The sequence below is a fragment of the Monodelphis domestica genome, chromosome 3 (assembly GCF_027887165.1).
Source record: "Monodelphis domestica isolate mMonDom1 chromosome 3, mMonDom1.pri, whole genome shotgun sequence".
NCBI lineage: Eukaryota > Metazoa > Chordata > Mammalia > Didelphimorphia > Didelphidae > Monodelphis > Monodelphis domestica.
The window spans coordinates 41,667,059-41,681,973 of NC_077229.1; the positions used below are offsets into that span (position 1 = coordinate 41,667,059).

General features: G+C 40.2%; 1 protein-coding gene across 1 annotated transcript; it reads left to right on the forward strand.

Annotated features, from left to right (window-relative positions):
• Positions 1-903: 903 nt before the first annotated feature.
• Positions 904-12,692, forward strand: LOC130458051 (mas-related G-protein coupled receptor member X4-like). Its single transcript, XM_056820946.1, has 4 exons — positions 904-1,827; positions 2,727-2,794; positions 12,151-12,228; positions 12,500-12,692. Exons 1-4 carry the CDS (start codon positions 904-906, stop codon positions 12,690-12,692), a joined length of 1,263 nt encoding a protein of 420 aa, XP_056676924.1.
• The last annotated feature ends 2,223 nt before the right edge of the window (positions 12,693-14,915 follow it).

Genomic DNA, 14,915 nt, shown 5'->3' on the forward strand with positions numbered 1-14,915 from the left:
CCCTTACCAGTGTTCAGAAAGTCTCAGCTTGGAGTGAACTCATGACCACTCTTACTTCTCTGTCCCAGTTCTGAAAGTGTTTGTCTGAGACAGGCTACATTCTAGCCAAATAGAGGCTGGTCAGAGAGGCAGGAGAAAGAAAAATCAGGTATTACATGGGAGTCTTCCCTTTGGAGTCCATGCAACCCTGAAAAAGAAAAATGGCAGAATTGTCCACAGTCTCTTTTAAACTGAACAGTGGACAATCCCAGAGCCACCTTCCCTGGACTATTGAAATAAAGGTATAACAATACAATATGATTTCACATGTGGAAATGAGTACAGTGATACCATATTCCAAACCATGTCTAACAAAGAATCCCATGGGCAGCTAGGTAGCACAGTGGATATAGTGCCAGGTTAGGAGGAAGGAATAAATGTATTCAAATCTGACCTGAGCCAGTTCCTCGCTGTGTGACCCTGGACAAGCCACTTAACCTCAATTGCCTAGCCATGACTGATCTTCTGCTTTCAAATCAATACTTAATATCAATTCTAAGAAAGAAGATAAGTTTGTTTTTCTTTTTTTTTAACCTTCAACTTTTGCCTTAGAATCATTAGTCTATTGGTTCCAAGGAAGAATAGGGATAAGGGCTAGGCAATAGGGGTTGAGTGACTTGCCCAGGGTCACTCAGATAGGAAGTGTCTGAGACCAAATTTGAACCCAGGACCTCCCATCTCTAGGCTGACTCTCCATCCACTGAGCCACCAAGCTGCCCCCTCCCTTCCTTTTTAAAAATAGAAAACTCTTATCTTGCAACCTAGAATCAATAACTCTGGAACAGTCTCTCACTCACTTCCATGTTTTGGTGTCTCCAGGTCAACTGAGAGGAGCAGAACTTTCTGAGGCTGGAACCACCTACCATGGCTGAGTCCCCCACAGATGAGCAGCTGGAATCTGTTCTTGATGCCACAGTGCCGAGGAGTATAAATTTCAGTTCATATCCTCTGGCTGAGGCATATCGAAAATTTGTCTTAGACTACAGGATAACAATCCCCTCTCTGGTCATTGCCCTGGTCGGGCTGGTGGGGAACAGCATCGTCCTGTGGCTGCTGGGCTTCCGCACCCGGAGGAGCCCCTTCTCTGTCTACATCCTCAACCTGGCCGCGGCCGATGCCCTCTTCCTTGGCAACTACTTTGGGATATGCATGTGGGCAATTGTTGGAGATTTCGATGCTGCTGTGCTGGAGCTGCTATTGGTCTGCATCCTATACATACCCTACTATGTGGGTCTGAGCCTGCTGGCTGCGATCAGCACCGAGCGCTGTCTCTCTGTGCTCTTCCCCCTCTGGTACAGATGTCACCGGCCCAAGCACACGTCTGTGGCTGTGTGCGCCATTCTGTGGGCTCTGCAGGGCCTGTTCTGGGGAGCACCTGTGGCTCTTTATTCCTTTGATAATGACCACGTCTTCGATTATCTCTACGTCCTTCTGTACTTTGTCAGGTTCTGCTGGTTCTCCCTCCTCACCCCTGTGCTGGGCGTGTCCAGCCTGACGCTTGTGCTGAGGGTCCAGTGCAGCTCCCAGCGCAGGCGCCCTCCCAGGCTCTACCTCCTGGTGCTGCTCACAGTCCTCGTGTTCCTGCTCTGCGGCCTGCCCTGGGGGATTGCTGATGCAGTTCAGCTTTTTAGCGGCTCCTCTTTAATGCCTTATTGGCTCTCGAGGCTCCTGGCCTGTGTGAACAGCAGCGCAAACCCTTTCATTTACTTCTTCTTGGGCAGCCAGTGGCGTAGAAGAGGGAGGGAGCCGCTCAGGGTGGTCCTGCAGAGGGCCCTGGGGGAGGAGCAGGTGGGAGGGGATGGGGGGAGGGGCACGTCCCACCCCAACACTCTGCATGAATTATCCTGAGGATGAGAACAAGATGCTCAGACAAGGGAGCCCATGCAATGACCAGCCTTCCTCCACCCCTGCTGACTTTGCCTTTCTAGGAGAGGAGACAAGATCCCGGCCTCTCTAGGTCAAGGTTGGGGCTCAGGATCCTCTCTGGTTCTATCTGTTTCTCTCCCTGTCTCAGTGTTTCTTTGTCTCTGACTGCCTCTGTTCCAATCATTCACTCTTCATGACTCAGTTCCTGATGAGGTCCCTATATGAGGGGGGGTGGATTGTAGGGGTGTCACATGACTGAGGGAACCTCATTGAGGTCAAAACAAGGGAAAGGATGATCCATCGCACACACAAATTCCGAACACCCATATATAAACAGAACACAGAAAAACCCACATGAATGTATATAAGTCAATACATATGAGTACACACACACACATGTGCACTGAATCGTAACCTCTTCTGGAACATGCAGAGTGTACAATCCATTTCACATTGGGATCCTCCAGGGACAATGACCTCACACTCTTCTCTGGGTTTCAGGCCCATATTGACCTCATGGAGGCAGGGCAGCCTCAGCTTCTCTAATTGTTGCTCATGTCCTGGCATGTCATGAGCATTACATGAAGGAAATCTAATTAAGCCTCCTCTCATTTGTATTAGCTTAAGAATCCTCTTCATGTGATACCTTTAACTGTGTGAATTATAGCCAGAACATGGACTCAGATAGCAGTCTGTGCATGCAGTGAGATTAAGAGTGTAGAACCAGACTAGGAGCCGATTAACAATCATGTGTGTGGCTATATTATTCCAAAATGTGTGATTGTGCATTATAATATTCTTTATATTAAATTGATTCATAGAAAAAGGACTCAGAGCCCAGAAAGGTCTCAAAAGATATTAAGGGCATTGAGAATGTCTCAGAAATGAGGTTTGGAGCTGTCCTATTATGACATATGGCTATGGCAAATATTAGTAATATGGAAATAGATTTTGATCAATGACACATGTAAAACCCAGTGGAATTGCTCATTGGCTTCACAAGGAGGGAAGGGAAAGAACATGAATCTTGTCAACATGGGAAAGTATTCTAAATTAATTAATTAAATAAATTTTTAAAAGAATAGATATGAAACTATAAAAGTATGTATTTTACAACATGGGATCTCAGCTCCTACTCAGGGCATGTATAGACCTCTGTAAAGGGTGAAATTATGGCTGAGACTGAATATATAATTATTTTTGGTTGCCAAGGATTTTATTTATAAAAATCCTAATGAAAAAAAATAAAATACCCAAGTCAGCTGCCAAATTTTATGGTGATTTAATTGATATAGTAGAGAAAATTAAGAAGGGAGAAGGAAAGGGTGAAGTATTCTCCCCCCCACACCTGGCTAACACCAGGCAGGAAGATTAGAAGATCTAGAAAGTAAGGGTTTGGAATGTGAAGGAGGAAGGAATCAACCTGAACTCCAAAAGGGGCTCAGCTGAGATGCCTTAACCTGAATCAGGTCAAGGACAAAACTCACCACCAAAACCCAGACAAATAACTTCCACCACTCCCAAGATGTTGGAACACCTAGCATGCTGCCAGCCAGAGTCACCTCTCCAGGGAAAGATGAAGAGACAGGAAGTGATGTGCCTTATATAGACAGTTTTACATCACTTTCCTGTGTCTCATCTGTACCAATGAGGACTTAGCTTGACTTAGGACCGCCCAGAGGTCTGTCCTTTCTTCTGCACATGTCTGTTGAAGGCCATCTCCTCAGATAATTAAATCTTGAGTGTGATGCAGATCTTCAAAATCTTGTTAAAGTGAGTAGGATGGAGAAATGTGGACTTCCCAAGACCTGATTCTGTTATTCCAAGTATCTCCATTGTTACTGATCAGGAAATAGCTAAATCAAACCTTCTAAAGAATGGTCTGATTAGGATTGATTAGTTTTAAAAATTACAATCTTCCCCCAAAACCAATGTTTTGCTGGGTGCATTGACAAAAGCCAATTAGGGGGCAGTCCCCTTTGGCATAAGAGTGTACATTCAAAATAAATGTTCAATCAACCATCAGTTCAATCAACCACACCCCAAGGTTCATTTTTTATCTTGATGTATTGTAGGTTTTCTGGCATCTTTCTGCAACAGTTCATTCTCTGGATTTAGGAGTTAGCAAGCTTCTTCTTTGAAGATCTTTCTCGAACAAAAAAGATCAAAATCTTGGATTTTTATTAAAATAAAATCCCCCCTGAAATGGGTGTTAAAAACATCCAGTTCAGCTCAGGATGCATTGTTGAGTTATGGGGGTGTATGAGTCAATTATTAAAAGAATTCAAAAACAAATAAAAACAAAACAAAAAATATATTATAAAGGGGAAAATATGGAAGAAAGTTAATCTTTTGGAAGAAAGGAAAAAATTTTAAATCAGAATCAAAATACTAAAATCTATATAAAATGTTGAATAAGCAAGAATAAATTCATAATAAGCCCTTGTACAGGTGCAATTTAAAGTAATTTCTATCCCACAAGTCTGTAGGACAGAATGCAGTAATATTTCACTTACACATTTGCAGCCAATACTACAGGAAATTGCCATACTATAAGAAGGAAAGGAACTAGAATAGTATTTTGATAGGGAAGCGTCATTCCCTGGTCTGACTTTTTTCATTCTCGGGGATATAGGGAGCCAGCATTATAGTCAAATTTTGGTGCTTGTCTGAGTACTTCACAAAGAGTGTAGATACAAGGAAGTCCTACAATTTAACGTATGTCAAGTGTTGCAACCTCAAGTCCACATTAGTATTTCCTGTGTGCTCTTTTTGACACTATTCACATTAAGTCTCTGCTCCTTGTTTTTATCCCATTTCCTGGAATCAGACAAAAAAATCAATCACAGCCCCATAACAATTTATCAATAAATGGCAGGTTCCCACAGTTTAAAGCTTTTGGGTATGCATTGATATTATAACAAGTATATATGTATATATATATATATATATACGTATATATGTATATATATATATACATATATATTAAACTTATATTACTGCAGAGAGAGAGAAAAAATTTAACTGCATCTAGTATAAGAAATGAGGGGGGGAATCAAATATTCTAATCAAAATAAAATAAAAGCAAAAAAAGGAAAAAATCAGGAATTTAATGTGTTCTCTAAAAACAGTATCCACTTGTCAATGGATTATTATCTCCAATTCATGTGATAGGATAGAGTCAATCAGTCTCAACAGAAGATGCTCTCTTTACATGTGATCAGTGAATCCAAGAGTCCTTTTCTCCAACCTTTATAGATGCTGGAGTAGTTAACAATATTTGGAATGGTCCTTCCCAGGAAGGCTGAGTTGCTTCAGGATGCTGGAAATTCTTATTATACACCTTGTCTCCTGGGTTCAGGTCGTGAACTGAAAAGTCTGGTGGTCCGAATTGTACTGCAGTTCTGGATTCATGGAGTTCACGCAGTTTATGCTATAATTCCTGTATATAGGAAGTAATAGTAGTATCTCCCCCTAATAATGATGTATATGCTGGGGAGAAAGGCTTAGCCTGTATAGGTGGATGTCCAAAAAGCATCTCAAAGGGTGAGATGTGTAAGTCTCCTCTCTGCCTGCTTCTAAGATAAAATAGGGCCAGAGGGAGAATTTCAGGCCATTTTAAATGGGTCTCAGTGCATAATTTGCCAATCATAGTTTTAAGTTCTTTATTCATCCTTTCAACTTGGCCTGAGCTCTGGGGGTGATATGGAACATGGAATTTGGGAGTTATCCCCAAGCAAGAATATATTTGATTTAAGACAGAATCAGCAAAATGACTTCCTCTCTGAATCAATATGTGCTGGCAGGCCAAAGTGAGGAATAATTTCTTTTAAAAGCACCTTAGCAACAAAAGTCACTGTGGCTCAGATCACAGGAAATGCTTCCGGCCATCTGGTCAGTTGATCTACTATGACTAGACAAAATTCATAATGTCCAGCCTTTGCCATTGTTATGAAATCTATCTGTAGGTGCTCAAAAGGTGTGTAAGCCAGAGGACTCCCACCAAAGGCTTTTCCACAAAAGGCATGTTGGTTATATGCCTGGCAGGTAGAATAGGCTGAACACACTTTAGAGGCTATGGTAGTTATACCAGGGGATATCCATACTCTCTTGACAGAGTCCACGATGCCCTGGGTACCAAAGTGACCATTTTTATGAATAGGTTGGCAATTTGGTGATAGATACTTCTAGGGAGCAGGGGTTTCCTTTCAGATGACACCCACACTCCATTAATCTGTTTTGCTTTGAATTTTTGTTTCCATTTTTCCACTTCTTTTTCATTATAGGAATGTGATAAACATCAGTGGTTGTTAATGTTAAAATTAATTCAGGCCCTTCTATAGCTGCTAGCTTTGCAGCAATATCTGTTCAATCATTTCCTCTAGAGACAGGGTCAGTGCTACTTGTATGGGCAGAGCAATGAACTACAGTTAGGCTTCAGGCAGTTTGAGAACAGAAAGAACTTCATTAATAATTTCTGCATTAGCTATGGATTTTCCAGCTGAGGTTAAAACTCCTCTCTGGAGGCATAGCATCCCGACTGAGTGACAAATGCCAAAAGCATATCTAGAATCCATATAAATTGCTGCCTTTTTACCTTTGGCAATTATACAGGCATGTCTCAGAGCTATGAGTTCTGCCCCTTGAGCTCTAATATTAGAGGGCAGCGAAGCTGACCACTCAGTGGCAAATTCTGTGACTACAGCAGCTCCAATGTAGTGTATGCCATCTCTCATAAAAGAAGAACCATAAGTAAATAAGACCAGTTCTGAGTTGTTTAAGGGAGTGTCCAAGAGATCATCTCAAGGCTTTTCTGCCACATAGTGTTTCACAGCTATGTAATGGTTCTCCTAATGTTGGTAAATCTGGAAGCAAGGTGGCAGGGTTAAGAGTTGAACAGCCCTTCAAGGTAATGTTTTCATTGTTTAACAAGGTTATTTCATACCTTGTAATTCACTGATCAGAAAATGCCTGTGTTCTATGTCTTAGCAACAATGCTTCTACCTCACATGGGCACATCATTGTTAATTGGCATCCCAATACTAGATCAACAGTTTTTGTCACTAGTAGGGCTGTAGCAGTTACTCTTCTAAGACATAGTGGTGCTCCTGATGCTACTGGGTCCAATTCGGCAGAATAATAAGCAATTGGGTGTTGAAAAGGCCCCAAAGTCTGAGTTAAAACACCTGAAGCTACAACTCTTTGCTCATGTACATACAAAGTATCAGACCATTCTTTTTTTTTTTCACTTTAAACATTAATTTATTTGGTCATTTCCAAACATTATTCATTGGAAACAAAGATCATTCTCTTTTCCTCCCCCAGCCCCCTTCACACCACCTCTCCCATAGCCGATGCACTATTCCACTGGGTATCACATTTATTCTTGGTTCGAACCCATTTCCATGTTGTTGGTATTTGCATTAGAGTGTTCATTTAGAGTCTCTCCTCAGTCATATCCCCTCCACCCCTGTAGTCAAGCAGTTGCTTTTCATCGGTGTTTTTACTCCTATAGTTTATCCTCTGCTTGTGGATAATGTTTTTTAGATCACTGCAGATTGTTCAGGGACATTACACCGCCACTAATGGAGAAGTCCATTATCTTTGATTGTACCACAGTGTATCAGTCTCTGTGTATAATGTTTTCCTGGTTCTGCTCCTTTCTCTCTGCATCACTTCTTGGAGGTCGTTCCAGTCTCCATGGAATTCCTCCACATTATTATTCCTTTTTGCACAATAGTATTCCATCACCAACAGATACCACAATTTGTTTAGCCATTCCCCAATTGAACGGCATCCCCTCATTTTCCAATTTTTGGCCACCACAAAGAGTGCAGCTACGAATATTCTACAAGTCTTTTTACATATTGTCTCTTTGGGGGTATAAATCCAGCAGTGCTATAGCTGGATCAAAGGGCAGACAGTCTCTTATCGCCCTTTGGGCATAGTTCCAAATTGCCCTCCAAAATGGTTGGATCAATTTCCAACTCCACCAGCAATGAATTAATATCCCTATTTTGCCACATCCCCTCCAGCATTCATTACTTTCCTTTGCTGTCATGTTAGCCAATCTGCTAGGTGTGAGGTGATACCTCAGGGTTATTTTGATTTGCATCTCTCTGGTTATAAGAGATTTAGAACACTTTTTCGTGTGCTTATTAATAGTTTTGATTTCTTTGGCTTAGAACTGCCTGTTCATGTCCCTTGCCCATTTATCAATTGGAGAATGGATTGATTTTTTGTACAATTGCTGTAGCTCTTTGTAAATTTGAGTAATTAAACCTTTGTCAGAGGTTTTTATGAAGATTGTTTCCCAATTTGTTGCTTAAAGACATGTTGTTTGCAATATAATGTACCCTTTAAGACAATAATCATAATTACATTTTGGATAGTAATACCCTTTTGTGCTACAAGTGGACAGCATTTATTATACTGTCATAACATTCCCAATTGTACCCTTTGATATTTGATCAAATTTGGCTAACATGGAACAATCCCAATATAATGATTGTCAGGTACACATTGTATCAATACCATTCAAAATTTTCAGGCATGTAATAAAGTTAGATCTTTTAACAAATACCCATATATTCATAGAACAGAATATCTGTCCATGACTTAGTGATACTCTTCTGCATGTACATTGTTTTTCATTCAAGTACATTTGTGTGGATAGTGTGTTAAATCTGCCTATGGGGCAGTGTCATTGCCTTTACAGTTCATGTGCTGCTTTTCAGGTGTCCTGTGCCAGACACCTCTGCCATCTGTCCTCCTTCTGGGCAGATTTTCTTGCCATCCGAAGCTCTTGGTCATCTTCCATGGACTTCATGTATCTGAGAAAAGAAACAGAAAACCTCGACCCCAAATGAAAGCCTCATTGGGTCTCAGAGAGTTAGAAAGTGACAGAACATATATACTTTCAGTTTTTGAACCTTGGGGCTCATTAATTCCCTTGAGCTCTATTTACCATAGATTGCATGTAAGCCATGAGCTATGCAATTCAGCCCTTGCATTGCTGTTAAAAGCCCTGTTATTCCAAGCTGTTTGGAATAGACAGTAGTGCACAGTTATTTATAAAATCTGTAATCACTTTGCTCACTTCTTCATGTGAGTTTGAACCCATAAACCAGGAGAGTAAGTATCTCCCATCACTTTTCACAGTTCAACCTTTATGCCAGGAGCATGCTGAAATGCATCCTTTGCTCCAGAATATACAGTGGATATCTATCAGGGGTGAAATTAATCCACAACAGTTTGCATTGATAAGCAATATCACATGCTTGTACAGGATTGTAAACCTTAAAATTTCTTAGACTTATAAATGTTGGAAATTTTACCATTGGGAAATTTCATACTTGAAAAATTTCCTATTGATAATGGGAACTCTATTGGAATGTGAACCCCATTGGCATGGGAGGTTCTTCCTCCTCCCTTCTTAAGATTACTTTAGGACAGAAACCTTTTGCTGAACAATGGAAAGGGCTTTGACCTATGCTTAAGCATAGAACAGGAAGTTCTTTGAGTCATGATTGATTTTAGAATTGATACAATAGAGATACTTGGAATGACAGAACCAGGTCTTGGAAAATACAATTTCCACCCCACTCAGTCCTAACAGGATTTAGGAAGGGCTGCAGCATAGATCAAAATTTAATTATTTGAGAATATGACCTTCAACATGTAAACCTCAAATTTCCTTAGACTTATAAATGTTGGAAATTTCACCATTGGGATATTTCATACTTGGAAAATTTCTTACTGATAGTCTATTTAAAGTGATTCCCTTGTTACAAACAGACATGTGCAAAGCCACAGACCTCTGGGCGGTCCTGGATTAAGGTAGAGCCACCATTGGCACAGGGAAGACATGGACAGTGATTGGTAGATGTGAGAACTGAGGGGAGGGAACTTGGATGGTTTCCTTAAAGATAGCGGGGTCTGAGGACTAGAGGTGGTTGGTTGGAGAGGTTTTTGCTCTGAGAGGTGGTGCTTTGAGAAGTTTGCTCTGAAGGAAGCTGGAGGTGGAGGCCCCTGAGACTGTTTCTCCATTTTGGTCACGTGAGTGATAGGGACTGATCTCTTTTCTTTGCCTCAGCTATCTAAGGGCTTGGACCTTTGGCCCAGCCTAAGCAGAAGGGGTATTTAAGCCCTATGCCCTTCTCTCCCCTTTCTTTCTTTCTTTCTTTCTTTCTCTCTCTCTCTCTCTCTCTCTCTCTCTCTCTCTCTCTCTCTCTCTCTCTCTCTCTCTCTCTCTCTCCCTCTCTTTATCTCTAATACCTTTCTTCCTCCTGTTTGTAATTAAACTCCATAAAGGTTGACTGCTGACTTGAGTTTTCATTTAGGAATTACATAGCTGAATTCCTTGGCGACCTTAAATTAATATATATCAGTCTTTTAAAGTGATTTCCTTGTCACAGGATATAGATGTACAATAGATCTGGCCCTCTGCTAGAGCAGAGAATGCTAGCAGCTGTTTGCTCAAAACAGCAGTTTTTACTTTTGACTTTGCAAAACAGCATGTATAGATGCTTGAATATTTGCTTTTTCAAACCCATAATCATAAAAATATCATACTATAAATCACTTATGATTTGACCCATGTGTGCTGGGATCTTGGACCTTTGTCTGCCTGCACACAATTTTTGCTTTTTGAAAAATTTCCCATTGTGCAGTTATTAAAATTATAGCATTGTCTTATGCTGTAAAAGTATGCACAGAATTATCAAACCGTTGCACAGGAGTTGTTTTTGAACTACTGCAATTAACTTCATAACTGAAAAGATCTTGATACTGTGACTAAAATCATTACTTTCATCTGCTAATTCTGCAAATCTTCACTGCAGCAATAAATCAAATTGTGCCAGTAACCTTTGAATTTGCATTATTATCATAGGTCTCTTTTCAATATCATGATCAGCTTCAATATCTGTAATTTGAATAAATGATAGTATTGCCTCTTTCAAATCCTTAATAAATCACTGTACTGAGGAACAGATTCCTTGATAACTTTAATAATTAACCACTGGTAAACAGATTGAATCCTTCTAACCATGCTTTTACTCTGCTGAGCATGTGTCTTATTTTTCCATAGTAAAAGCTATTCTAGTTATAAATCATTTGCTGTCTGGATACAGGTATATTAATATGCCTCATAAAAAGTTTCTGAACTGCATACAGGCTGTTTAAATAATCTCTGTTCAATATTGTTGCTTTTATTTCCTGCTTAGAAAAGTGTTAATAATTCCTCCATAGTTAAAATTAGAAAGCCTTAGAAATTCCTTTAAATCATATTCCAATTCATGCTCATTATATCTTAGTATTAAATTTTCCTTCTAGCCAATTACAACATTAGTGATAAAACTTGGAACCTCAGTTGCTATGATGCTATCTTCCACGTGGCTCAAGCCATGTGGAAGATAGAGGGAAAAAATTCAAGCAGCTTCAGATTTAAGCCCAAACCTTAAAAATTTTCTGTTTGCACCTTAATTACCTCGTGATTTATACCAAAATTTCTCTACAGATAAAACATTTCTAGTCCTGATATTCTGTGGCATATAGCAAAATCAGAGAAAGATCATTAATTCTCTTTCTTAACTTCCTCTATGAAGAAATATAAGCAGACATTCCTTTATAATTTTGCCTGTATCCAACCCAAATTAAAACGATTCAAATTCCCAGATCTCACCTCACTGTGCTTCTTATCATTTGCAATCACCCAGGTAAAGCCTGTATTTACCTGGCCGGAACTCAAACAAAAGAATTCCGAGGATCTTTTTCAAATACTAAATGAGTATAGAGGCTTTTTTTTTAATCTTCTGCCTTTGGTTACAGAATCGCAATATCTTTTTACAACCCAGGCTGTTCTGAATTTAACCTAATTCAGGATTATTACCTTGATTCATTAATTTTGCTGAGACCTACGGTTTTATTAGAAAAAGTTTTTTTTATCCCTTTTGCCAAATGATTCTGATCCTTTAAGTGCCCTGCTTTGAGTCAAAGCAACCACTTCCTGCTAAGCCTTTCAAATGCATCCCAGTCAGACCTCTCCTGAAAAGGCTCAGGAATCTGCCTGTGAAGATTAGCTTGCTCCTTGCTTCTTTTCTCTAGTTTTTCCCACTTGGGCTACACTGCCTGTTTTTCCATATGAATAGCAGCCTGGCTCTCCGAGGTTTTGTCTTAGGAACCAGTAAATCTGACTTTGCACTTTCCTGATGAAATCTTAACTTCTGCTTTTTCTTTTCCCAGTTGCTCCTTTCGAAATTCACTATGCTCTAGCAACTGTCTGTTTAAGACTGAGATTTCCCAAGTTACCAATCGCCCCTGGTGAGGGTTTTTCTAGGTCAGATTTTTTTATCTCCCCCTCCCCCTCTGACAGCTCCTCAGGTGTTTCTTAACCTCCGGAGATCCAGGTCAGGGAGAGGCGACCACGGCATAGCATTGTACCAGCAGGCCCAGGTGGGGGATGGGAAATGGCACTCCCCCACAGAGATAGTTTGAGAATCATGCTCTGACTGACCATGTGCTTTCCTCATCCTGATCCAATCTTAGTCTCAGGCAGTTAAGCTCTTGAGACTTCCCTTCCTCCCCCATCAAGCAACGACATTAAGAGTCGAGCAGGGTTTAGAGGAGTGACCCACCTCGAGCAGAGGAAGATTTACCGTTCTTGGCCAAGAGAACTGGAAAACTCCCTCACACTGCCGCCACCACCAGCCTTCCTTTTGTGCCCTCACGTGAATGGACGCGTCCTCTCACCAGCTGTGCGAAATAAAAGGGTTGAATGCCACTAGAAAGTGCCAGGTGAGTCCTGGTCATGTTGAGGCGCCATATAAAGCTTCCTCAGAGGGGAGAGAAGCTTTAAGGTAGGAAGATAGAGACAGGATAGAAGTTTTAAATACCATGAGGGGGATGATGGAGTCAAATTAGAGATATGAGGTGGCAGGAATGAGTCTTTATTAATTTTCCATAAGCCACAGCCAAGCTTTGATCAAAGGACCACTTCAAAGGCTTTTACCAGTCCAGAGATCCACATTTAATACCACACAGGTCGGAGGGATGAAAGAGAGATAGAGAAGATTTAAAGATGGAGCTTGGCCAGCCATCAGCTCCTGAAAGAGAGAGAGAGAGGCGGAGTTTGCTGGGCCAAATATAGTCTTTGATATGCAAATATACACAGTACATAGGGATGATTCTCATTGGTTAATGACAAGGTATAGGTGTGGTTTCCCTTAACCAGGTGAGCACAAAGAAACCTGTGTTCCCGCCTAACCTGGGGGAAGCTGGGGTCAAGGGTCAGAGGCTTTCCCAACTGTTCCCCTTGCCCATAGCTAGGGGTGGACTGCTACAAAAACTTTTTAATTTGATATATTCCAGATTATTTATTTTGCATTTTCTGACTCTTTCTAAGTCTTGCTTGGTTTTAAAGCCTCTCCCTTCCCAAAGGTCTGACATGTATACTATTCTGTGTTCGCCTAATTTTCTTATAGTTTCTTTCTTTATGTTCAAGTCATTCACCCATTTTGAATTTATCTTGGTGTAGGGTGTGAGGTGTTGATCTAAACCTAATCTTTCCCACACTGTCCTCCAATTTTCCAAGCAGTTTTCATGAAATAATGGATTTTTTTTCCCAAAAGCTGGGATCTTTGGGTTTGTCATATACTGTCTTGCTGAGGTCACTTACCCCGAGTCTATTCCACTGATCCTCCTTTCTGTCTCTTAGCCAGTACCAAATTGTTTTCATGACCACTGCTTTATAATATAGTCTGAGATCTGGGACTGCAAGGCCCCCTTCCTTTGTATTTTTTTTTTCATTATTTCCCTGGATATCCTTGATCCTTTGTTCTTCCAAATGAACTTTGTTATGGTTTTTTCTAGATCAGCAAAAAAATTTTTTGGAAGTTCCATGGGTATGGCACTAAATAGATAGATGAGTTTGGGTAGGATGGTCATTTTAATTATATTGGCTTGTCCTACCCATGAGCAGTTAATGTTTTTCCAATTGCTCAAGTCTAGTTTTAGTTGTGTGGAGAGTGTTTTGTAGTTGTGTTCATAAAGTTCCTGTGTTTGTCACGGGAGATAGATTCCTAAGTATTTTATTTTGTCTAAGGTGATTTTGAATTGGATTTCTCTTTCTAGTTCTTGCAGCTGAGCTGTGTTGGAAATATATAGAAATGCTGATAACTTATGTGGGTTTATTTTGTATCCTGCAACTTTGCTAAAGTTGCTGGTTATTTCTGCTAGCTTTTTAGTTGAATCTCTAGGATTCTTTAAGTAGACCATCATGTCATCCGCAAAGAGTGATAACTTGGTCTCCTCATTGCCAATTTTAATGCCTTCAATTTCTTTTTCTTCTCTAATTGCTACTGCTAGTGTTTCTAGTACAATGTCAAATAATAGAGGCGATAATGGGCATCCTTGTTTCACTCCTGAACTTATTGGGAATGCATCTAGTTTATCCCCATTGCAGATGATATTAGCTGATGGTTTTAGATATATACTGTTTATTATTTTAGGAATGACCCTTCTATTCCTATGCTATCTAGTCTTTTTAATATGAATGGGTGTTGTATTTTATCAAAGGCTTTTTCTGTGTCTATTGAAATAATCATGTCATTTTTGTTGATTTGCTTGTTTATGTGGTCAATTATGTGGATGGTTTTCCTAATATTGAACCAGCCCTGCATCCCTGGTATAAATCCTACTTGATCATGGTGAATGATCCTTCTGATCACTTGCTGGAGTCTTTTTGTAGGTATCCTGTTTAAGATTTTTGCATCTATATTCATTAGGGAGATTGGTCTATAATTTTCTTTCTTTGTTTTTGGCCTGCCTGGCTTTGGAATTAGTACCATGTTTGTGTCATAAAAAGAGTTTGGTAGAACTCCCTCTATGCTTATTATGTCAAATAGTTTGTATAGTATTGGGGCTAGTTGTTCTTTGAATGTTTCATAGAATTCACTGGTGAATCCATCAGGCCCTGGGGATTTTTTCTTAGGAAGTTCTCTTATGGCCTG